Genomic DNA, 26,547 nt, shown 5'->3' on the forward strand with positions numbered 1-26,547 from the left:
TTCCGCTCAGCAAGTTAAAATTGTTATCTCCTTGTTGCGTGGCGACCCTCAAGATTGGGCCTTCTCTCTGGCGCCAGGAGATCCTGCATTGCTTAATGTAGATGCATTTTTTCTGGCTCTTGGACTGCTTTATGAGGAGCCTAATCTTGAGAATCAGGCAGAAAAAGCGTTGCTGGCTATCTCTCAAGGTCAGGATGAAGCAGAGGTGTATTGTCAAAAATTTCAGAAATGGTCGGTGCTTACTCAATGGAATGAGTGTGCCCTGGCTGCAAATTTCAGAGAAGGTCTTTCTGAGGCCGTTAAGAATGTTATGGTGGGGTTTCCCACCCCTACAAGTCTGAGTGATTCTATGGCTTTAGCCATTCAGGTTGATCGGCGTTTGCGGGAGCGCAAATCTGCTCATCCTTTGGCGGTATATTCTGGACAGAGACCTGAGTCTATGCAATGTGTTGTGAATTAGACTTTTTTGGCTCCCTCTTGTGGTCACTAGTGATATGACTCTGGGATTGTCTTTCCTCAGTTTGGCACCCACCTGGGTCGTTAGTCCAGGGGTGTTGCTATATAAACTTCCTGGTTTCTCAGTCCAGTGCCTGGCATCGTTGTAATCAGTTCCTTTCTGTTTGCTCCTGTCTGCTGGTCTTGGATCTTGCAAAATTAAGCTAAGTCCTGCTTCCTTGTTTTTTGGTTATTTGCTTTGCTCTTATTTTTTGTCCAGCTTGTACTAAATGTGATTCCTGATTTTGCTGGAAGCTCTAGGGGGCTGGTGTTCTCCCCCCGGGCCGTTAGACGGTTCGGGGGTTCTTGAATATCCAGCGTGGAAATTTTGATAGGGTTTTTGCTGACCATATAAGTCATCTTACTATATTCTGCTATTAGTCAGTGGGCCTCTCTTTGCTAAATATCTAGTTCATTCTTACGTTTGTCTTTTCTCCTTACCTCACCGTTATTATTTGTTGGGGGCTTGTATCCAACTTTTGGGGTCTTTTCTCTGGAGGCAAGAAAGGTCTATCTTTTCCCTTCTAGGGTTAGTTAGTTCTCCGGCTGGCGCGAGACGTCTAGAACCAACGTAGGCACGTTCCCCGGCTGCTGCTATTTGTGGTGCTAGGATTAGATATATGGTCAGCCCAGTTACCACTGCCCTATGAGCTGGTTTTTTGTGTTTGCAGACTTGGTATGTACTTTTGAGACCCTCTGCCATTGGGGTCATAACAGTATGCCAGGCCAAGGTTGAATGTTTAATGCATTGCAGAAGTGGGATTACTAGAAAGGAAAGTCTGAGGTTTTTTTTTTTTTTTTCTTTCCTCTCTTTTTTCCTCCCCTTTTCCTCTGAGTGGCTTGTGCTTGCTGCAGACATGAATGTCCAGACTTTGATTACAAGTGTGGATCAGCTTGCTGCTCGTGTGCAGGGCATACAAGATTTTGTTACCAGTAGTCCAATGTCTGAACCTAAAATACCTATTCCTGAACTGTTCTCTGGAGACCGATTTAAGTTTAGGAATTTCAGGAATAATTGTAAATTGTTTCTATCTCTGAGACCCCGTTCATCTGGAGACTCAGCTCAGCAAGTAAAAATTGTTATCTCTTTCTTACGGGGCGACCCTCAGGATTGGGCCTTCTCGCTAGCGCCAGGAGATCCGGCATTGGCAAATATTGATGCGTTTTTTCTGGCGCTCGGATTGCTTTACGAGGAACCCAATCTTGAAATTCAGGCAGAAAAAGCCTTGCTGGCTATTTCTCAGGGTCAGGATGAAGCTGAAGTGTATTGCCAAAAATTTCGGAAATGGTCCGTGCTTACTCAGTGGAATGAGTGTGCTCTGGCCGCAAATTTCAGAAATGGCCTTTCTGAAGCCATTAAGAATGTGATGGTGGGTTTCTCCATTCCTACATGTCTGAATGATTCCATGGCGCTGGCTATTCAAATTGACCGGCGTTTGCGGGAGCGCAAAGCCGCGAATCCTCTGGTGGTGTTGTCTGAACAAACACCTGATTTAATGCAATGTGGTAGAATTCAGACTAGAAATGAACGGAAAAATCATAGACGTCAGAATGGGTTGTGTTTTTACTGTGGTGATTCTACACATGTTATATCAGCATGCTCTAAACGCCTAACTAGGGTTGTTAGTCCTGTCGCCATTGGTAATTTGCAACCTAAATTTATTTTGTCTGTGACTTTAATTTGCTCATTGTCCTCCTACCCTGTTATGGCGTTTGTGGATTCAGGTGCTGCCCTGAGTCTTATGGATCTGTCATTTGCCAAGCGCTGTGGTTTTGTTCTTGAGCCGTTGGTAAATCCTATCCCTCTTAGAGGTATTGATGCTACGCCATTGGCGGAAAATAAACCGCAGTTTTGGACACAGGTAACCATGTGCATGACTCCTGAACATTGGGAGGTGATTCGTTTTCTTGTTCTGCATAAAATGCATGATTTGGTCGTTTTGGGTCTGCCATGGTTACAGACCCATAATCCAGTCTTGGATTGGAAGGCAATGTCTGTGTCAAGTTGGGGCTGTCAGGGAATTCATGGTGATTCCCCGCCGGTGTCTATTGCTTCCTCTACTCCTTCGGAAGTTCCTGAGTATTTGTCTGATTACCAGGATGTATTCAGCGAGTCCAGGTCCAGTGCTCTTCCTCCTCATAGGGACTGTGACTGCGCTATAGATTTGATTCCAGGTAGTAAATTTCCTAAGGGAAGATTATTTAATCTGTCTGTACCTGAGCATACCGCAATGCGTTCGTATATTAAGGAATCTCTGGAGAAGGGGCATATCCGTCCATCCTCTTCCCCTCTTGGTGCGGGATTCTTTTTTGTGGCCAAGAAGGACGGATCTTTGAGACCTTGTATTGACTATCGGCTTCTGAATAAAATCACTGTTAAATTTCAGTATCCTTTGCCTCTGTTGTCGGACTTGTTTGCCCGGATTAAAGGTGCCAAGTGGTTCACCAAGATAGATCTTCGTGGTGCGTACAACCTTGTGCGCATTAAGCAAGGAGATGAATGGAAAACTGCATTTAATACGCCCGAAGGTCATTTTGAGTACTTGGTGATGCCTTTCGGGCTCTCTAATGCTCCTTCAGTGTTTCAGTCCTTTATGCATGATATTTTCCGGAAGTATCTGGATAAATTTATGATTGTTTATCTGGATGATATTCTGTTTTTTTCTGATGATTGGGACTCGCATGTAGAGCAGGTCAGGATGGTGTTTCAGGTTTTGCGTGAGAATGCTTTGTTTGTTAAGGGCTCAAAGTGTCTCTTTGGAGTACAGAAGGTTCCCTTTTTGGGTTTTATTTTTTCCCCTTCTGCGGTGGAGATGGACCCAGTCAAGGTCCAAGCTATTCATGACTGGACTCAGCCCACGTCAGTTAAGAGTCTTCAGAAGTTCTTGGGTTTTGCTAACTTCTACCGTCGTTTTATCGCTAATTTTTCTAGCGTTGTTAAACCTTTGACGGATATGACCAAGAAAGGTTCTGATGTTGCTAACTGGGCTCCTGCAGCCGTGGAAGCCTTTCAAGATTTGAAGCGCCGGTTTACTTCGGCGACTGTTTTGTGCCAGCCTGATGTCTCACTTCCCTTTCAGCTTGAAGTGGATGCTTCTGAGATTGGGGCAGGGGCCGTTTTGTTGCAGAGAGGCCCTGGTTGCTCTGTAATGAGACCATGTGCTTTTTTCTCTAGGAAGTTTTCGCCTGCTGAGCGGAATTATGATGTTGGCAATCGGGAGTTGTTAGCCATGAAGTGGGCATTTGAGGAGTGGCGTCATTGGCTCGAGGGTGCTAAGCATCGTGTGGTGGTCTTGACTGATCACAAAAATCTGATGTATCTCGAGTCTGCTAAACGCCTGAATCCTAGACAGGCCCGCTGGTCATTGTTTTTCTCCCGTTTTGACTTTGTGGTCTCGTATTTACCAGGTTCAAAGAATGTGAAGGCTGATGCTCTTTCAAGGAGCTTTGTGCCTGACTCTCCTGGAGTCGCAGAACCAGTTGGTATTCTCAAAGAGGGAGTTATCCTGTCAGCCATTTCTCCGGATTTGCGACGTGTGTTGCAGAGATTTCAGGCTGGTAGACCTGACTCTTGTCCACCTGACAGACTGTTTGTTCCTGATAAGTGGACCAGCAGAGTCATTTCCGAGGTTCATTCCTCGGTGTTGGCAGGGCATCCGGGAATTTTTGGCACCAGAGATCTGGTGGCTAGGTCCTTTTGGTGGCCTTCCTTGTCACGGGATGTGTGGTCATTTGTGCAGTCCTGTGGGACTTGTGCTCGAGCTAAGCCTTGCTGTTCTCGTGCCAGCGGGTTGCTCTTGCCCTTGCCTGTCCCGAAGAGGCCTTGGACACACATTTCCATGGATTTCATTTCAGATCTTCCGGTGTCTCAGGGCATGTCTGTTATCTGGGTGGTATGTGATCGCTTTTCCAAGATGGTCCATTTGGTATCTTTGCCTAAGCTGCCTTCCTCTTCCGATCTGGTTCCTTTGTTCTTTCAGAATGTGGTTCGTTTACACGGCATTCCTGAGAATATTGTGTCTGACAGAGGATCCCAGTTTGTTTCCAGGTTCTGGCTATCCTTTTGTGCTAAGATAAGCATTGATTTGTCGTTTTCGTCTGCCTTTCATCCTCAGACTAATGGACAAACGGAGCGAACTAATCAGACTCTGGAGGCTTATTTGAGGTGTTTTGTTTCTGCAGATCAGGATGATTGGGTGACCTTCTTGCCGTTGGCTGAGTTTGCCCTTAATAATCGGGCTAGTTCCGCTACTTTGGTTTCGCCATTTTTTTGCAACTCTGGTTTCCATCCTCGTTTTTCCTCGGGACATGTGGAGCCTTCTGACTGTCCTGGGGTAGATTCCGTGGTGGATAGGTTGCAGCGGATCTGGAATCATGTGGTGGACAACTTGAAGTTGTCACAGGAGAAGGCTCAGCGTTTTGCCAACCGCCGCCGCGGTGTGGGTCCCCGACTTCGTGTTGGGGATTTGGTATGGCTGTCTTCTCGATTTGTTCCTATGAAGGTCTCCTCTCCTAAATTTAAGCCTTGCTTCATCGGTCCTTACAAGATATTGGAAATCCTTAATCCTGTGTCCTTTCGCTTGGATCTTCCAGTGTCGTTTGCCATTCACAACGTGTTCCATAGGTCTTTGTTGCGGCGGTACGTTGTACCTGTGGTTCCTTCTGTTGAGCCTCCTGCTCCGGTGTTGGTTGAGGGCGAGTTGGAGTACGTGGTGGAGAAGATCTTGGATTCTCGTCTCTCCAGGCGGAGGCTTCAGTATCTGGTCAAGTGGAAGGGCTATGGTCAGGAGGATAATTCCTGGGTGGTTGCCTCTGATGTGCATGCGGCCGATTTAGTTCGTGCCTTTCACGCTGCTCATCCTGATCGCCCTGGTGGTCTTGGTGAGGGTTCGGTGACCCCTCCTTAAAGGGGGGGTACTGTTGTGAATTAGACTTTTTTGGCTCCCTCTTGTGGTCACTAGTGATATGACTCTGGGATTGTCTTTCCTCAGTTTGGCACCCACCTGGGTCGTTAGTCCAGGGGTGTTGCTATATAAACTTCCTGGTTTCTCAGTCCAGTGCCTGGCATCGTTGTAATCAGTTCCTTTCTGTTTGCTCCTGTCTGCTGGTCTTGGATCTTGCAAAATTAAGCTAAGTCCTGCTTCCTTGTTTTTTGGTTATTTGCTTTGCTCTTATTTTTTGTCCAGCTTGTACTAAATGTGATTCCTGATTTTGCTGGAAGCTCTAGGGGGCTGGTGTTCTCCCCCCGGGCCGTTAGACGGTTCGGGGGTTCTTGAATATCCAGCGTGGAAATTTTGATAGGGTTTTTGCTGACCATATAAGTAATCTTACTATATTCTGCTATTAGTCAGTGGGCCTCTCTTTGCTAAATATCTAGTTCATTCTTACGTTTGTCTTTTCTCCTTACCTCACCGTTATTATTTGTTGGGGGCTTGTATCCAACTTTTGGGGTCTTTTCTCTGGAGGCAAGAAAGGTCTATCTTTTCCCTTCTAGGGTTAGTTAGTTCTCCGGCTGGCGCGAGACGTCTAGAACCAACGTAGGCACGTTCCCCGGCTGCTGCTATTTGTGGTGCTAGGATTAGATATATGGTCAGCCCAGTTACCACTGCCCTATGAGCTGGTTTTTTGTGTTTGCAGACTTGGTATGTACTTTTGAGACCCTCTGCCATTGGGGTCATAACAGCAATGTGACCGAACTCTGACCAGAATTGAGCGACAAAGTCATAGACGTCAAAATGGGTTGTGCTTTTACTGTGGTGATTCTACTCATGTTATCTCAGCATGCTCTAAACGCTTAAAAAAAATTGCTAAACCTGTCACCATTGGTACTATACAGCCTAAATTTATTTTGTCTGTTACTTTGATTTGTTCTTTGTCGTCCTACCCGGTTATGGCTTTTGTGGATTCGGGTGCTGCCCTGAATCTGATGGATTTGTCGTTTGCCAGGCGCTGTGGTTTTGTCCTGGAGCCTTTGGAATTTCCTATTCCTCTGAGGGGAATTGATGCTACGCCATTGGCTGAGAATAAGCCTCTGTATTGGACGCAAATGACCATGTGCATGACTCCCGTACATCAGGAGGTGATTCGCTTTCTCGTTCTGCATAATTTGCATGATGTTGTCGTTTTGGGTCTGCCATGGCTGCAAGCTCATAATCCAGCTTTAGATTGGAAAGCTATGTCTGTCTCAAGTTGGGGTTGTCAGGGTATTCATGGCGATACTCCGTTGGTGTCTATTACTTCTTCCACTCCTTCTGAGGTCCCTGAGTTTTTGTCTGACTACCAGGATGTATTTGATGAGCCCAGGTCCAGTGCCCTGCCCCCTCATAGGGATTGTGACTGTGCTATAAATTTAATTCCTGGTAGTAAATTCCCTAAGGGACGACTTTTTAATTTGTCTATACCAGAGCATGCCACGATGCGGAGTTATATAAAGGAGTCTTTGGAGAAGGGACATATTCGCCCATCCTCTTCCCCTCTTGGTGCAGGATTTTTTTTTGTGGCCAAGAAGGACGGTTCTTTGAGACCTTGTATAGATTATCGTCTTCTGAATAAAATTACAGTCAAATTTCAGTATCCTTTGCCACTATTGTCTGATTTATTTGCTCGGATTAAGGGTGCCAGTTATTTCACCAAGATAGGCTACGTTCACATTTGCGTTGTGCGCCGCAGCGTCGGCGCCGCAGCGCACAACGCAAACAAAAACGCAGCAAAACGCATGCACAACGCTGCGTTTTGCGCCGCATGCGTCGTTTTTTTCATTGAATTTGGACGCAGCAAAAATGCAACTTGCTGCGTCCTCTGCGCCCCGACGCGGGCGCCGCAGCGACGCATGCGGCGCAAAACGCAAGTGCGCCGCATGTCCATGCGCCCCCATGTTAAATATAGGGGCGCATGACGCATGCGGCGCCGCTGCGGCGCCCGACGCTGCGGCGCTGGCCGCAAATGTGAACGTAGCCTTAGATCTCCGTGGTGCGTATAACCTTGTGCGCATTAAGCAGGGAGATGAATGGAAAACAGCATTTAATATGCCCGAAGGCCATTTTGAGTACTTAGTGATGTTTTTTGGACTCTCTAATGCTCCTTCTGTGTTTCAGTCCTTCATGCATGACATCTTCCGAGAATATCTGGATAAATTTATGATTGTTTATTTGGATGACATTTTGGTCTTTTCTGATGATTGGGAGCCCCATGTGAAGCAGGTCAGGATGGTGTTTCAGGTCCTGCGTGCTAATGCTTTATTTGTGAAGGGCTCAAAATGCCTCTTCGGAGTACAGAAGGTCTCCGTTTTGGGTTTTATTTTTTCTCCTTCTACTGTGGAGATGGACCCAGTCAAGGTCCAGGCTATTCATGACTGGACTCAGCCCACGTCTGTTAAGAGTCTTCAGAAGTTCTTGGGTTTTGCTAATTTTTACCGTCGTTTCATCGCTAATTTTTCTAGCGTGGTTAAACCTTTGACGGATTTGACCAAGAAGGGTTCTGATGTGACTAATTGGTCTCCTGCGGCCGTGGAGGCCTTTCGGGAGCTGAAGCACTGGTTTTCTTCAGCTCCAGTCTTATGTCAGCCAGATGTCTCTCTTCCCTTCCAGGTCGAGGTTGATGCTTCTGAGATTGGAGCAGGGGTTGTCTTGTCGCAGAGAAGCTCTGATGGCTCTATGATGAAGCCATGTGCTTTCTTTTCAAGAAAGTTTTCGCCTGCCGAGCGGAATTATGATGTTGGTAATCAGGAGTTGTTGGCTATGAAGTGGGCATTTGAGGAGTGGCGACATTGGCTCGAAGGAGCTAAACATCGTGTGGTGGTCTTGACTGATCACAAAAATCTGATTTACCTTGAATCTGCCAAGCGCCTGAATCCTAGACAGGCTCGTTGGTCGTTGTTTTTCTCCCGTTTCAACTTTGTGGTCTCATACCTGCCTGGTTCGAAGAACGTGAAAGCTGATGCACTTTCTAGGAGTTTTGTGCCTGACTCTCCGGGAGTTTCTGAGCCGGCTGGTATTCTCAGAGAGGGAGTGATTTTGTCTGCCATTTCCTCAGATTTGCGACGAGTTCTGCAGAAATTTCAGGCGGATAGACCTGACCGTTGTCCACCAGAGAGACTGTTTGTCTCGGATAGATGGACCAGCAGAGTTATTTCCGAGGTTCATTCTTCAGTGTTTGCAGGTCATCCTGGGATTTTTGGTACCAGAGATTTGGTGGCTAGGTCCTTCTGGTGGCCTTCCTTGTCGCGGGATGTGCGTTCCTTTGTGCAGTCTTGTGGGATTTGTGCTCGGGCTAAGCCTTGCTGTTCTCGTGCCAGCGGTTTGCTTTTGCCTTTGCCTGTTCCGAAAAGGCCTTGGACGCACATTTCCATGGATTTTATTTCGGATCTTCCAGTATCTCAGAAAATGTCTGTCATCTGGGTGGTGTGTGATTGTTTTTCCAAGATGGTCCATTTGGTGCCCTTGCCTAAGTTGCCTTCTTCCTCCGATTTGGTTCCTCTGTTTTTTCAGAATGTGGTTCGCTTGCACGGCATTCCTGAAAATATTGTGTCTGATAGAGGATCCCAGTTTGTGTCCAGGTTTTGGCGGACTTTTTGTGCTAAGATGGGCATTGATTTGTCTTTTTCGTCGGCCTTCCATCCTCAGACTAATGGCCAAACCGAGCGAACTAATCAGACGTTGGAAACTTATTTGAGATGTTTTGTTTCTGCTGATCAGGATGATTGGGTGACTTTTTTGCCTTTGGCCGAGTTTGCCCTTAATAATCGGGCTAGTTCTGCTACCTTGGTTTCACCTTTTTTCTGCAATGCTGTTTTCCATCCTCGTTTTTCCTCGGGTCAGGTTGAGTCTTCTGACTGTCCTGGGGTGGATTCTGTGGTGGATAGGTTGCAGCAGATTTAGAACCATGTGGTGGACAATTTGAGGTTGTCACAGGAGAAGGCTCAGTGCTTTGCCAACCACCGCCGCGGTGTGGGTCCCCGACTTCGTGTTGGGGATTTGGTGTGGCTGTCTTCTCGGTATGTTCCTATGAAGGTCTCCTCTCCTAAATTCAAGCCTCGCTTCATCGGTTCTTATAAGATCTTGGAAATCCTTAACCCGGTGTCTTTTCGTTTGGATCTCCCAGCATCGTTTGCCATTCATAATGTGTTCCATAGGTCTTTGTTGCGGAGGTATGTGGTACCTGTGGTTCCTTCTGTTGAGCCTCCTGCTCCGGTGCTGGTCAAGGGCAAATTGGAGTACGTGGTGGAGAAGATTTTGGATTCTCGTATCTCTAGACGGAGGCTTCAGTATTTGGTTAAGTGGAAGGGCTATGGTCAGGAGGATAATTCCTGGGTTGTCGCCTCTGATGTTCATGCGGCCGATTTGGTTCGTGCCTTCCACGCGGCTCATCCTGATCTCCCTGGGGGTCTTGATGAGGGTTCGGTGACCCCTCCTCAAGGGGGGGTACTGTTGTGAACTCTATTTTTGGGCTCCCTCTAGTGGTCACAAGCGGTACTGTGTAGTGTTGTCTTTCTGCAGGTTGCAGCATCAGCTGGTTCGTTATCCTTGGTTGGTTTCCTATTTAGCTCACCTGGATACTCAGTTCCTTGCCTGCTATCAATGTATTCAGTGCTCTTCAGATTCCTTGTGGCTACCTTGCTCCCAGTCTCTCCAAGACAACCTAAGTTTTTGTTTGATCATTTTTTGATTATCAGCGTTCATTATGTTTTTAGTCCAGCTCGCTAAAATGTGATTTCCTCGCTTGCTGGTTGCTCTAGGGGACTGAGTTTCTCCCCCCACACCGTTAGTTGGTGTGGGGGTTCTTGAAATCTCAGAGTGGATATTTTGTAAGGGTTTTTTACTGACCGCATAGATTCCCTTTTCTATTTTCTGCTATCTAGTATTAGTGGGCCTCATTTGCTGAATCTGCTTTCACCGCTGTGTATGTGCCTTCCTCTTACCTCACCGTTATTATTCGTTGGGGGCTTCTATATCTTTGGGGATTATTTATCTGGAGGCAAGAGAGGTCTTTCTTTCTCTCTAGGGGTAGTTAGTTCCTCAGGCTGGCTCGAGACGTCTAGGATTTTTAGGCACGTTCACCGGCTACTTCTAGTGTGTTTGGATAGGTTCAGATTTGCGGTCAGTCCAGTTTGCCACCTCCCTAGAGCTTGTCCTATGTTTGTTACTTAGCTTGAGTAATTTGTGATCCTCAACCACTAAGGATCATAACACTCCACTGAGTTAAATGCAGCAGAATCAGAAGGCAAAGAAAACGCCAATGATTGAGGATCCCCGTTCAGCAATGACAACACCAGGCCCACACGCTGAGCCTCACCACCTGAGGAGATCGGGCGCATATGAAAATATAGTTTGCAAGCTTCACAAAAAGCAACAAATTTACTGTGTTCCCCAGCAAACCTTTCAGGCAAAGGAAACTTAGGCTCAGCCACTTTACCTGCCGCTCCAGCTTGCACATTAGATACTGCCAGTCCCTGTTGCTGCACTGCCCCCCTCAACTCAGTGACCTGTAGGGACAGCGCCTCCAACTGGCGGTCTATGGAAGTCATGGGATCCATGGAATTCAAATAATGTTTGGCCGATTATAATGTCACGGGAAGCCTAGGAAGGCAAGAGCTAATAACCCAGGCCCCTGCGATCTCCCTCAACTCTGGGAAACCCTGACTGACCCTCTCCCAGAGTTTAAACTGATGGTGTGCATGTCTGGGCCTCCACCCTGACCCTGTCTCCTGTTTCAACCCTAGGCTGAAACATCCACCCACCACCCAGTGACGAGACCACACACCAATACCTACAGTTAGCACAGACAAGGATAACAGAAAATATGCACCATGCCGCAGTCACTCAGGAATACTCTATAAGTGCACTGGGCAAAACAAATACAAATAAAGAAAGGAGAAAATACGACAAAGGGAAATACACCACCAGATACGAAACTCCTTCTCCTAGACCACCACTCCAGACCGAGATAACTGAGCACAAGACAGAAGCTATAATCGGCAACGCCCAATGTTTAGAAGAACTATTTAAAGGCAGTGGGCATGACCCAGCTTCCAATCCGAGCACCAGCTAAATTAATCCCGGACCAGCTAAACAAAAACTAGCCGACGCCACCGAGCGCATAGTGGACAAAAGCGGAATTACCGCTGTCTGTCGAATGCTCTAGTATGAACAGCGTCCGACACGACGTTGATACAATCAGGACCAATTTATTTGGCAGTAAACTGTCCAAGAGAAAGAAGACAGCCCACATATTTTACAAGAACACTTGCCCCTGGAATAGCGAACAAAAGGAGAGGGGGAGTGTAGGAAGATAGACCGAGACGGTGATGCCTCTCTTGTGTCGGTTCCGAAACTATCAGGGCTGTCACCATTGTTGCTGGGGGAAAGCTTTCCGACCCGGAAAGTCCTTTGCACTCTACAATAGGGGGCGTGACAGGGATAAAATGGGCAGTGTGCGGGAAAGCAGGACACTTGGCGGGAAGACAGAGCGCGTAGCAGAAGGTTGACTCACTCTCTGTGGGGCTACGCGATAGTTCAGGCCCACGCTGCAGCTCCTCAGACCTTGCGCACACTGACCATAAGGGACGTAAATTCGTGTGCCCGCTCACCCCGGTAACTGAAGGTCTGACCCGCATCATTCCGCGTCACCAGCTTCATCCCCGTCACCAGCTCTGAACTGAGACACCTTCCGGTGGTGTCAATGACTGTTCACTTCACAAGCATCGTCCCGGAGGACCTCGCCTCGGAGAGCCAGGATATGCTGCTTCTGGCAGGAGACAGTGCATCACCTTCCTTCAAGAATAGGCCATAGACTTCATGCGTCACTTAGGATGCCACTGTTTGTTCTCAAGGTTCCACAGCCCAAAACCATCAGACTGATAAGTTTACCAGTTTCATAACTGTTTGTTCTTACCCTGACACAATACCGAGTTATACTCCCCTCTTAATCCTTTCTCTCCCTGCGTGGAGTAGCCCTTGTAATAAACCCTTTAACTCTTTTTTTGCCTCCTGCTCGTCACTGCATCCCGCATTCCTGCTAGTCTACAGCAGCATAGTGAATGGGATTTCAAGAAATTCCATGCCTACTATGCATCCACTGATGCCTGCGGATCACCCACGGACACAGACATGCGGCATGTCTTTCCAGACTTGCAGCATGTCAAAATGTCAATTTCTCTAGATGAGACTAGAAATTACATCAATAGAAATGTATTGTAAGCAGTGAATCCACACAGTTCAGTGTACACATGTGGATTTACCTGCTTTCAATACACGGCAGCTCTTTGAACACGGCGGACATGTGCAGTGTCCAAAGCACTGCTACTTCCGGATCTTGGGCATCCGACCTAATAGAGGAACAGATTGGCCATGTAAAGGTATTGCTGGATATGTTTTTGAAAGAGCTACATTTGTGAAATCCTGCTGACAGATTCCCTTTAAATACAAAGAACTGGTGCAATAGTTGTTTTCCTATTTCTCATTAAAAACAATAACATTGAAACAAAAACATATAAATTTATGGTATATACCAGGGCCGGACTGGCCATCGGGCAGTTCTGGCTAATGCCAGAAGGGCCGGTGGCAGTAGTGGGCCACTCGAGTGTGCCTCTTTCAGCACACTCCCCCCGCTGTCGGCACACTCCCCGCCCCGCATTCAACTATACCAGCGTCATAGACGCCGGTACAGTTGAATGCAATGATGGAGGAGAGAGCGTCTGCTGTCGCTCCCTCTCCCATCATTCCCTGCTCTGCCTCTGACACTGCGGGTGCGTGATGACATCATATCATCACGCACGTGCTGTGTGTCGGGCGGGCAGACGGCAGATGCTGAGACCGGAGCCAGCAGCAGCGCGGGGCAAGAGGAAAGGTGAGTAGAGTGTTTTTTTTTTTAATTATACATATATCAATGAGTGATAACTGGATTGTGGGGCTATTAGGGGAGGGGGCTGCATTACAATCTATGGGGCTGTGCTGCACTACATTCTATGGGGGCTGGCTGCATTACATTCTATGGGGGCTGTGCTGCATTACATTCTACGGGGGCTGTGCTGTATTACATTCTATGGGGGCTGTGCTGTATTACATTCTATGGGGGGCTGGCAGCATTACATTCTATTGGGGCTGTGCAGTATTACATTCTATTGGGGCTATGCTGTTTTACATTCTATGAGGGGATAGCTGTATTACATTCTATGGGGGCTGTGCTGTATTACATTCTATGGGGGCTGTGCTGTATTACATTCTATGGGGGCTGGCTGTATTACATTCTATTAGGGCTGTGCTGTGTTACATTCTATAGGGGCTGTGCTGCATTACATTCTATGGGGTCTGGCTGCATTACATTCTATGGGGGCTGTGCTGCATTACATTTTGTGGGGGCTGTGCTGCATTACATTCTATGGAGGCTGGCTGTATTACATTCTATGGGGGCTGTGCTGTATTACATTCTATGGGGCTGTGCTGCATTACATTCTTTGGGGCTGTGCTGTATCACATTCTATGGGGGCTGTGCTGTATTACATTCTATGAGGGCTGTGCTGTATTACATTCTATGGGGGCTGTGCTGTATTACATTCTATGGGGGCTGGCTGTATTACATTCTATGGGGGCTGTGCTGTATTACATTCTATGGGGCTGTGCTGCATTACATTCTATGAGGGGCTGTGCTGTATCACATTCTATGGGGGCTGTGCTGTATTACATTCTATGGGGGCTGTGGTGCATTACATTCCATGGGGGCTGGCTGCATTACATTCTATGGGGCTGTGCTGCATTACATTCTATGGGGCTGTGCTGTATTACATTCTATGGGGGCTGTGCTGCATTACATTCTATGGGGGGCTGGCTGCATTACATTCTATGGGGCTGTGCTGCATTACATTCTATGGGGCTGTGCTGTATTACATTCTATGGGGGCTGTGCTGTATTACATTCTATGGGGCTGTGCTGTATTACATTCTATGGGGGCTGTGCTGTATTACATTCTATGGGGGCTGTGCTGTATTACATTCTATGGGGACTGAGCTGTAATGCTGGATACAGCTGTGATTATATGTTATATAGTCGTGTTACACTCCCCTCACTTCTTGTAACCTACAAGTGTACAAAGATATTATACAGTCACCATGCGACAAGTGGGCCTGTGTAACTTCAAATGCCAGGGCTGAATTTTAGTCCCACTCCGGCCCTGGTATATTCCACAAATGGAGGGAAAAAACTCATTAAAACCAGTCCCACAAAAAAATGAGTTTTCATTAATATATTGACAGAAAAGTAAGATATTTATAGATCCAGAATGTGGTGAAGGTTTTTTATTTGCTTTCCAGAATTTTACTGTATATTTGTCCTAAGTAAATGCATATGAATTTTGATTATACACTCACTGGCCACTTTATTAGGTACACCTGTCCAACTTCTTCTTAACACTTAATTTCTAATCAGCCAATCACATGGCGGCAACTCAGTGCATTTAGTCATGTAGACATGGTCAAGACAATCTCCTGCAGTTCAAACCGAGCATCAGTATGGGGAAGAAAGGTGATTTGAGTGCCTTTGAACGTGGCATGGTTATTGGTGCCAGAAGGGCTGGTCTGAGTATTTCAGAAACTGCTGATCTACTGGGATTTTCACGCACAACCATCTCTAGGGTTTACAGAGAATGGTCCGAAAAAGAAAAAAAATCCAGTGAGCGGCAGTTCTGTGGGCGGAAATGCCTTGTTGATGCCAGAGGTCAGAGGAGAATGGGCAGACTGGTTCGAGCTGATAGAAAGGCAACAGTGACTCAAATCGCCACCCGTTACAACCAAGGTAGGCCTAAGAGCATCTCTGAACGCACAGTGCGTCGAACTTTGAGGCAGATTGGCTACAGCAGCAGAAGACCACACCGGGTACCACTCCTTTCAGCTAAGAACAGGAAACTGAGGCTACAATTTGCACAAGCTCATCGAAATTGGACAGTAGAAGATTGGAAAAACGTTGCTTGGTCTGATGAGTCTCGATTTCTGCTGCGACATTCGGATGGTAGGGTCAGAATTTGGCGTAAACAACATGAAATCTTTGGGATGTGGTGGAACGGGAGATTCGCATCAGGGATGTGCAGCCGACAAATCTGCGGCAACTGTGTGATGCCATCATGTCAATATGGACCAAAATCTCTGAGGAATGCTTCCAGCACCTTGTTGAATCTATGCCACGAAGAATTGAGGCAGTTCTGAAGGCAAAAGGGGGTCCAACCCGTTACTAGCATGGTGTACCTAATAAAGTGGCCAGTGAGTGTATATTTATCAATTTTATTTTGTATCCTATTCACACCAAACCAAGGTTATATAAGAATCTAATTCTTTATTGGAGGATTTGTCTTATAAAAACAACCACCATTCCTATCTTCATAGAGGGGGTTCTGCCCTATATGTATTACATGGATAGCTAGTTATCTGAACGGCTGCCATGTAATATATCTTTTACTGTACTTGCAGCAGTCTCTGGAAAGAAAATACCTGACTTACTGGGTGCTGGTTCCTTCAACACAGTCCCCATTTTTCATGGGTAAGGGGACCTTGACCAATGACGATCAGCTGATCCAAACAAGAAGTGCTTATTTAATCAGGGGCAATTCCTTTTTCTATTTAATCCATTCTAAATGCAGTACATTAGTTGGCATAGCATAGCTTATAATAATACGTTTCTCTATTACAGTAACAATTGTGAAAGGGATGCAGTCATCATCTCTGTCATTAATGGCTTCACATCCATATATTCTGCTACTGTTATCTACTCTATCATTGGATTCCGTGCTACAGCCCAATATGATGATTGCTTTGCTAGGTAAGATTTGGAAAAAACAGACTATTATCAAAAGTATTTCAATATTAAATTAGTGAAAGTAAATATGACTTTCTTAAATGAACTATGAAACTTTGAATTAGAGTATGTATAAAATCACTCAGCATTTTATTGGAATAATGGTGATGAAATGCATGTGGGACACCTACCAGGGCCGTGGGATGCTCAGTACCAGGTCCGGTACTTAAAGGGGATGTCACGGTGGACAGCGAACCGGCCCGAGGCCCTGCGCGCTTAAGTAAAAGGGATAGTCTTTAAAGAGGTTTTGATAAAAAAGTTTGTTCATGACGCCACCCCACCTGTGGTATTCGGTCATAGATAACCAACGCTGTTTAAAGGGGTCCTCTGGGGTGATGCTATGGCAGGTAAGATGGTATGACATCCCACAGGTGAAGTTGGGTCCCCAAGGTTCCTGGTGTGTTGATGGAGATGGTGAGTGGTGCAGTAAGAAACAGAGGACACAGGTTTGCAGTCTCTTTACTTGGTTTACTGAAGACTTCAGGCAGCCACAGTCCAGGGCACCAGATCACAGGTACAGGCAAGGACCGGCAGGCTTGGAAGCGAGTTCAGAGTCCCCTTTACCAGGTGGAGTTAGAAGCCTTCCTATTAGCGCTGTGGTGTAGTCCTTTGCTGCCTTAGACCTCACACAAAGTCCTCACTGTTCTCTCTGTACCCCTTAAAGGATAGGAAAATACCTGCATGACAGGTAATTCAAGCCTTTTTACAGGATCTCTATCACAACCCGGGCTCTATGCATTACTGTGTCTCAGGTGTTAGGGCAGACAGGTGTCTTGAAATCAGCTGCCCTGTCGGTTTCTGCTGTGCCACATGGAGTCAGAAACAACCTCGGTCTTCCGGCTACCGGTATCTGCACTCTGCAACGAGATAGCTCAATCGTAGCTATTCTCCCCAGTTCTTTCTCTCCTTTGCCTCGCTCTCCTGCATGCTCACTACTCACTACTCTTCTCTCTGTATTCTTTCTTTCTCTAGGAGCTGCAGCACCTCTTGGCTGCACAGCCTCTTCAGTCCTTCCGACACTCTCTGTCTGAATGCTCTCTCCCCTGTCATCTGACAGGAAGTAACTAACTTTCCCTCCAGATCAGAATAAATATATTGGGAAGCCACCCATAAACTGGATCAGAGCTCCCCCTTCTGGTCTGGAGTTTGAACATGTTGTATGCTTATGTTTACCTGATAAAAGAGATCTTAACTCGCTTCCAAGCGTGACATCACTCTCCCCATGAGGAAAGCAATGCTACTGTAACAGTGTTACACTCTCCCCCGTTAAATCCAGTACTCCCGGACTAGGAAAAGAAGAACAATAATACAGGTTAATAAAGGCATGCAAAAACATTTTTGAATGCATGTAATGAGGTTAAACTATGGCTTCCATTTATGGGAGGAATTGATTTTTAAACATTGCAGGAACATATATACTGTACATAAATAACTTTCAAAAATAGAACTTTCTTATCACATTAATTATTAAGTACTAAATATAAAACAGCAACTAACCCTCTAAGGGTATACTATCTTTAAGACTTCCTTTAATAAAAGTGCAAAACTTCAGCTTTATTCTTACTAGCTCTCATCATATTTTTACCAACTCTTTCTATACTTCAACTTTCTGACATCATATTTTACTCTCACCTTAGCATTTAATACTATCTGCTTATTTTATCTATCAAACATATATTATAGTAGAAAACTCTCTATTCTTCTAACCAGACTAACATCATTACTATCTTAAAGTGCAACAATTTCAACATTTTATACTGAGGTAGTATATTTTTAAAGGTGCAATCAATATTCAAGTCAATTAATAACAGCAGCAACAATATGGGGGACCCGTTTCGTAATCCCCCAACATAGTCCTTGGGTGGGCTACAAGGCGTGTCTTCCAGACCTTGTCTTCAGCGATGCCAAATGGATTTTTCTTCAGGTCTCTGTAAAACGAATCAACTTTTTAGTGCAAAACAATGCTGAACAGTATCTTTAATGGTTACTTGTAAAACCAGTAGGAAGCACCTAAAGTAGTGCCAACTATATACAATGGAAAGTTTGTGGACCATTCACTGTCCATGGCCTCAGTGTCTTTTAAACAAATAACTGAACTTTTTAAATGGAAACCTGGTCAGGTTAATCAAAGCTGTTAAACTTCAACAACTATTCACAGTCATATTATTTTTCTGATTTAATTTTTCCTTTTCCATGGTAGCGCCTGTACATTACAGTCTCCTAGCCGGGAGTTTGGGTGTATGCCACTTGCAACGTACAGTTCATCAGTACTCACAATGTGAGTCTGGGTGCTCCTTGAATACAGTTCTGGTGTAGTTTGTGTAGCCTTGGAACACATGGTGGTTAGTTCTCTGCTGGGGGCAGGTGTAGGGGTTACCTTGCCAGGTAATGAGGTTGGTGACTTAGGTGGGGTTACTGGCTGTGGCTCTCGGTCACATATGGGTGACCTGGATACTTTTGGGGCACATTTGTGCACATGCAGCACATACCACTCTTTTTCTCCCCAGTGCCTGGTGTAGGTGACGCAGTCTCCTGGGTAGAGATTCCTGTCCGTGTGTCCCTCTAATAGGTTGGGTTCTACATCATGCCTGGTGACGAATAACTCTGGATACAAGTCTGGCTCTTTGATGAATCCTCAGCCGGATTTTATGCGGAAGGCCACTTTAGTCCCATGTCTCCATGGACCCCTGTCCTCATGGTTTATCCTCCTGGCCTGAGTTTTAGCCTACAGATCTATCTCTTTTGTGGCCTTACATCGGAGATCCTGCTCCCTGTCCTCCTGCTCCTGTTTGAGTGCCTGCTGCTGACAGAACTCCTTCTTGCTGATAACCTCCAGACTTTCTCCCTCAGCCTGCTCCCACTGGAAGGTCACCCATTCACCGTGTATTTCCTGAGTCCCCCTTGACTGCAGCGGAACTGCGTGGGTATGTACGTTCTCCCAGGGCTGCTCCCACTCTTTCAGCCTGCAGGCCTGGCCAGGTGGTATGGGTGGAGGAGCATCGACAGGCCCTATCAGGGTGTCCTCGGCAAACGGGGCAGGGTCGGTCTTCTTACCTGCCGCTGCGGTGTCTCCATTGCCAGTCTCCTCCATCGCAGGCTGGGATTCCGGAAGCTGGCTCCGTCACTGCTCCCACGTTCTTGCGGCTGCGCGGTACCAGGACTGCCAGAGCTGATAGCACAGCTCCTCCACTTTGGCTCCAAGAACCTCCAGGTTCATGGCTGATGGCAGAATTTCCTCCTTGGTCCATTGGCTGGGGCAGCTTTCTGCTTTCTCACCCTCCTCCTGGTGACCTCCGATCGCCATCTTACCGGACAGGTTATTAACCGCGTCCTCCTGTTGTTCCTTCCACGTCTTCTTCCATGGGCTGTTTCTTCTTTATTTTCCACCATCCCAGACTAGGAGGCCGACTCCTTTTGGGGATGGACAGATCTCTCGGACATAGTAGTATCTATGGGTGGCTGCCATAACTTTCGCGCCAATCTTCCAGGCTCCGCCCACGATAACATGCCCCACTCCTCCTGCACGCCACATGGTTCTGTAATGGTGGCGGTTTTGGTGGCAATTTACAGTTCACAGTCTCACAGTCTCTTAGGCACACATGACCCACTTCAATGGGTCGATCCATCCTGTTCATGATGCCAAGTTGGGATGCCCGCCAGGGCCATGGGATGCATGGATGGTCCAGTACTTAAAGGGGATGTTACGGTGGAAGCGACCCGTAAAGTAAAAGAGATAGTCTTTTTTGATAAAAAAAATTGTTTGTGACACCACCTGTGGTATTCAGTCATAGATAACCGACACTGCTTAAAGGGGTCCTCTGGGGTGATGCCATAGCAGCTAAGATATTATGACTTCCCACAGGTAAAGTTGGGTCCCCAGGGCTCCTGGTGTGTAGATGGAGATGAGTGGTGCAGTAAGGAACAGAGGACACAGGTTTGCAGTCTCTTTACCTGGTTTACTGAAGACTTCAGGCAGCCACAGTCCAGGGCACCAGATCACAGGTACAGGCAGGGACCGGCAGGCTTGGAAGCGAGTTCAGAGTCCCCTTTACCAGGTGGAGTTAGAAGCCTTCCTATTAGCGCTGTGGTGTAGTCCTTTGCTGCCTTAGGCCTCACACAAAATCCTCACTGTTCTCTCTGTACCCCTTAAAGGATAGGACAATACCTGCATGGCAGGTAATTCGAGCCTTTTTACAGGATCTCTATCACGACCCGGGCTCTATGCATTACTGTGTCTCAGGTGTTAGGGCAGATAGGTGACTTGAAATCAGCTGCCCTGTCGGTTTCTGCTGTGCCACATGGAGTCAGACACAACCTCTGTCTTCCGGCTACCGGTATCTGCGCTCTGCCCTGGAGGTAGCTCAATCGTAGCTATTCTTCCCAGTTCTTTCTCTCCTTTGCCTCGCTCTCCTGCATGCTCACTACATGCTGTTCTTCTCTCTGTATTCTCTCTTTCTCCAGGAGCTGCAGCACCTCTTGGCTGCACGGCCCCTTCAGTCCTTCCGACACTCTCTGTCTAACAGCTCTCTCCTCTATCCTCTGACAGGAACTAATTGACTTTCCCTCCAGACCAGAATTTGTATATTGGAAAGCCACCCATAAACTGGATCAGCACTCCCCCTTCTGGCCTGTAGTGTGAACATGTTGCATGCTTGTGCTTTCCTGATGAAAGAGATCTTACCTCGCTTCCAAGCGTGACATTACTCTCCCTGTGAGGAAAGAAATGCCACTGTAACAACCAGGACCCTGGGGTGTTACACATGAAACGAGTGTCCAGCTTAGAGTATTTTTTCAAATCCAAATGGTCTAAAATTATGTGTTGATAAATTTCTTATAACAGATTGCCAATTATCTGATAGAGTGAACTTAGAAAGTTTTCAAGAGAGATTGAATAAAAAATGCTGTATGTTTCAGGTATGTTTTGCAAAATTAAAGAGCACAAAGACCTCCATCCTATTTAAATTTGAGGAACACCCTGCACATCCTTAAGGGGAACTTGTCATGTCCCCAAATGCTATAAGCCTGCAGATATGGGGTTAATCTGCAGGTTAATAGCATTTTAAAGCTGTACCGCCGCTGCATTGAAAGCTTGGCTGCTGGGGGGGAATTAACTTTATTCTTTCCACTAGCCTCCAGATTTCAATCAGAGAGGTGTGGCCACTCTGAACACAGTGAACGCAGGCTACAATGCATCAGTGCTGAACTGACTGTAAGGGTATGTGCACACGTTGCGGATTTCTTGCAGAAATTTCCTGAAGAAAACCGGAAATTTTCTGCAAGAAATCCGCATTTTTTTTTTTGCGTTTTTTTTCCGTTTTTTTCGCGTTTTTTTAGCATTCTGCAAGCGTAATTAGCTTGCAGAATGCTAAAGTTTTCCAAGCGATCTGTAGCATCGCTTGGAAAACTGACTGACAGGTTGGTCACACTTGTCAAACATAGCGTTTGACAAGTGTGACCAACTTTTTACTATAGATGCAGCTTATGCAGCATCTATAGTAAAAGATAGAATGTTTAAAAATAATAAAAAAAATTAAAAAATGCTTATACTCACCCAGACATCTCACCGGCGTCCGTTCCGTATAGCTGGTGTGTGCGCACAGGACCTTCCGTGACGTCACGGTCACGTGAGCGGTCACATGACCGCTCACGACCAATCACAGGACAGTGACGTCATCGGCAAGGTCTTTCACCGCACACCAGCTACAGGAACCGAAGCGGCAGCATGCAGTGGAGGCGGGAAGACATCGAGGGTGAGTATATGACTATTTTTTATTTTAATTCTTATTTTTTGACCACTTATATGGTGTCTCCTCTCCTCCACCCTGGGTACCAACCGCACATAATCTGCTTAATTCCCGCATCGTGGGCACAGCCCCGTGCGGGAAGTAAGCAGATCAATGGACCCCTAGGTGTGCGGAATCCCCTGCAATTCCGCATTTTAATGAACATGTTGCTTTTTTTTCCGCGATGCGATTTTTTCGCGGAAAAAAAGGCTACATTTGCACAAAAAATGCGGAATACACTTAAAATAATAGGAGGCATATGTTAGCGTTTTTTTTCGCGTTTTTATCACGTTTTTATAGCGAAAAAACGCGAAAAAAACGCGAAAAATACTTAACGTGTGCACATGGCCTCTGTCAGTGCTGGGATATGGTTACAGTCGCTGTTCACTTTTGAACTGAGCGGTGGCTGAAGCTGCACCAGCCGTGCCTCTATGACTGAAAGCTGGGGGCTGCCTGGAGGAATAAAGTTCATTTCTTCCAAGTAGCTGGGTTTTCATTGCAGTGGCTGCAGGGCTATAGGACTCTATTAACCTCTTCAAGACATATGACATGCGTTACATCATATGTCGTATCCCTGCCTTTGATGGAGTCTTTTTCAGCAGATGATGGCTGCTTATTCAGCAATCGTCTGGATCTATCAGCTATTGGTGGAGAAGGGCTCCTCCCATGGCTGTTAAAAATTTAAATGCCCGTATCAATCTCTGACATTGGCATTTAACACATGTCTGCAGGGGGCTGCATCATTTTATGTGTCCATGACAGCTGGGGGTCTACTGAAGATCACGGTATCTGTCATTACGATGTAAAAGCCAGCTTTTACCTGGCATTCATAGGAGATTTTGATTTTAGCTATATATAGCGGTGCAGTGGCATTGCTATGTACAGCACAAGCGTTCAGACGCAGCTCAAATCCTCAAAGGAGACAAATACATTAAAAAGTGAGAAATAAATGTTTTTTTAAAAAAGGAAAAAAATACAAATACTGAAATCACCATTAAAAATAAAACACACATATTTAATATAGCTGCATTCAGAAAAGTCCGATTTATCAAACTATAAAGTAGATTAGTCCAATCAGTAAATGGAGTAGCGAAAAAAATTTAAAAGTCAGAATTAAGTTTTTTTGTGATGCCGCAACATTGCAATAACATGCAATAAAAGGTGATTAATATATTGTATCCACCCCCTAGATAATATCAATAAAAATGACAGGTCAGGGCACAAAATGTAAGCCCTCAAACAGCCCCATATCACAAAAATTGAAAATGACATTACAGGTCTCTGAAAATGGCAACAAAAGCAGAATTTCTTTTTTTTTATCAAATAAATTTCCATCACTTAAATTAAAAAAAAAACCTATACATATTTCGTATCTGCGTACTTGTACTGACCCAGAGAATCTTATTGCCCAGTAAGTTTTTTCATGTAATGAACATGGTAAATAAAAAAAGTAAAAAAAATTGTGGAATTGCACTTTTTATTTTGCCAGTGGATCAATTGGTGTCATTTCAAAAGTGCAACTCGTTTTGCAAATAACAAGCCGGTTTGTGGATGGAAAAATACAAATGTTATGGTTCTTGGAAAAACAGGAAGAATATGCAAAAATGAAAAAATGGAAAATAGCCCTGTCATGGAGGGGTTAAACTGCTGATTAACCTTATTTGTATATATGTTAATAACATTTTTGTGACATGACAGGTTTCCTTTATCTCTGCATAGTACACCTGGCATTTTTAGATATTTTCAAAATAGAAAAGCAAATTTAGTATGTAACATAATTTACTTTATTTTCTAAGAGCTTTTTTCTGTTTCAGCAACATCCTGGCACTTACTAATACTTTTGATTGGCCAGAGGGAAATATAACTCAGGATAACTATAATGACATGCTGTCATATTTTAATCAGACTCATTCAACTCTGCTTGCATCTCTTGAACTTCCAACATGTGACCTAGATAAACTATTGTCTGAGGTAGGACATTGTTCATCCTTAAAACTGAAATGTCTTCAAAACCTGCAAAACTTTTTGTTTTTCAAATAAACTCATGGATGTAATTGTGTCTCAGGGCTCAATGCATCTCTGAAAACAATCTTAAACACATGTGATAATTAGTTTTTGAGGTGATGCTAATTAAAGGAAAACTATTTAAAATGATGTTCCAGATTATTAAAGGGAAGGTGCCATCCAAAAAAATTTTTTTACAGCGACTGAAAAAATGTAAAGAATTAATGTTTACATTTTCTTAAAAAATATTATAATTTGTTTATAATTTAGTAAAATATGAAAAATAATTTTAAAAGGTTTGGCATTTCCACTTTTAAACACTAGGGGGAGCAGCTAATGAAATTTGACAAAAACCTAGTGTACAACTAGCTCACATTACAGCACTGCAGTAATTTTGGGCGGAGTCTGCTGATATGTGTGTGATGTCACTCCTCTCCTCCCCTTCTGGGTGTTTGCTAAGGGATAAGAGAGGATGATATTCAGGAACCCAGTGAGCAGCCATTTTGTTGGTGACTTCAGAGTTATACTGACAAGTAGACAGTCACCAAGCATGGCAGGCAGCAAGGATTCTGGGAGATATGTGGTGGAGGGAGCAGGGTGACAGCAGCACAGAGTATTTCAGCAGAGCAGTGTGCTGGTATGGAAGCACCTTGTTCAGTGCACGGAGCAGCCAGGGATTGTACATAGAGCGCTGTCTTTTATACACATGGATGGAACGTCTGGTTGTCTGCTCCACAGAAACGCAAGAAACATTTCTGCGGATTGATGGCCTGTTCTGATTCAGACTTTGCATGCAAAGACCCCATTCCCCTCCTCAGATCCTGTCTTCTCCATCCTGTCCTAGCAATGTGTGAAAGCGAGGCGACAGGCGCAGTCCGGGGTGATGCCTGGGGGGAATTGTAGCCATATAGTAACAATAAACATGAGACCCCTCTCTTCAGCTGCCTCACCAGCCCCCCTCTGACTGCACCTAACTGGAGGTCATGCTGCCCCCTCTATTACTCCAGACCCGTGTGCAGCTGCTCAACCAGAACAACCCTAGAATGGGTCCCCTTTCTGAAGATAATACTGCCATAGTATTCTCACATAATACCGCCATATATATCACACATAATACTGTCCTATAGTTCTCACATAATGCTATCATATAGATTGCAAATAACGACGTCATAGTGTTCTCACATAATACCGACATATAGATCTCACATAATACCGCCATATAGAGCACACATAATACCACCATATAGATCTCACATAATACCGCCATATAGAGCACACATAATACTGCCATATAGAACACACATAATACCTCCATATAGAGCACACATAATACCGCCATATGGAGCACACATAATACCACCATATAGAGCGAACATAATACCGCCATATAGAGCACACATAATACCGCCATATAGATCTCGCATAATACCGCCAGTGTTCTCACATAATACTGCCATATAGATCACACATAATACCGCCATATAGAGCACACATAATACTGCCATATAGATCTCACATAATACCACCAGTGTTCTCACATCATACCGCCATATAGATCACACATAATACCGCCATATACTTCTCACATAACGACGCCGTATAGATCTCACATAATACCGCCATATAAATCACACATAACGGGGGAGAGGAGTGCATAGGAGAGGATTAGATACACAGCTCAGTCAGTATCATACAGGATAGGATTAGATACTGTACATGGCTCAGCCGTCAGTATCACAAAGGATAGCATTAGATACACATCTCAGCACAGTAAGGCCATGTGCACACGTTCAGGATTGTTAGCGTTTTTTTCGCGTTTTTTTCGCTATAAAAACGTGATAAAAACGCGAAAAAAACGCTAACATATGCCTCCTATTATTTACAAGGTATTCCGCATTTTTTGTGCAAATGTTGCGATTTTTTCCGCGAAAAAATCGCATAGCGGAAAAAAAAGCAACATGTTCATTAAAAATGCAGAATTGCGGGGATTCCGCACACCTAGGGGTCCATTGATCTGCTTACTTCCCGCACGGGGCTGTGCCCACGATGCGGGAAGTAAGCAGATTATGTGCGGTTGGTACCCAGGGTGGAGGAGAGGAAACTCTCCTCCACGCACTGGGCACCATATAATTGGTAAAAAAATAAGAAATAAAATAAAAAACAGTCCTATACTCACCCTCGATGTCCGGCGCTGTGTTCCCGCCTCTGTGCTGCACGCTGGCTGGTTCCTGTAGCTGGTGTGCGCTGAAGGACCTCGCCGAATGACGTCACTGTCCTGTGATTGGTCGTGAGCGGTCATGTGACCGCTCACGTGACCGGACCGTGACGTCACGGAAGGTCCTGTGCGCACACGCCAGCTAGAGAAAGAGGAACGGACGCCGCTGAGGAGATGTCTGGGTGAGTATAAGCATTTTTTTATTTTTTTTATT

At 45.5% G+C, this 26,547-nt stretch overlaps 1 protein-coding gene across 1 annotated transcript in view; it reads left to right on the forward strand.

The window, feature by feature from the left end:
* The window catches only part of SLC6A19 (solute carrier family 6 member 19), a 752,476-nt gene that overhangs the window by 393,518 nt on the left and 332,411 nt on the right, over positions 1 to 26,547 (forward strand). Inside the window, exons 7-8 of the mRNA XM_077269478.1 lie at positions 16,167 to 16,295; positions 23,929 to 24,085. Of these exons, the coding sequence (XP_077125593.1) occupies positions 16,167 to 16,295; positions 23,929 to 24,085 (286 nt within the window). The remainder of the gene's footprint in view (positions 1 to 16,166; positions 16,296 to 23,928; positions 24,086 to 26,547) is intronic.

The sequence above is a fragment of the Ranitomeya variabilis genome, chromosome 6 (assembly GCF_051348905.1).
Source record: "Ranitomeya variabilis isolate aRanVar5 chromosome 6, aRanVar5.hap1, whole genome shotgun sequence".
In the NCBI taxonomy this organism is placed as follows: Eukaryota; Metazoa; Chordata; class Amphibia; order Anura; family Dendrobatidae; genus Ranitomeya; species Ranitomeya variabilis.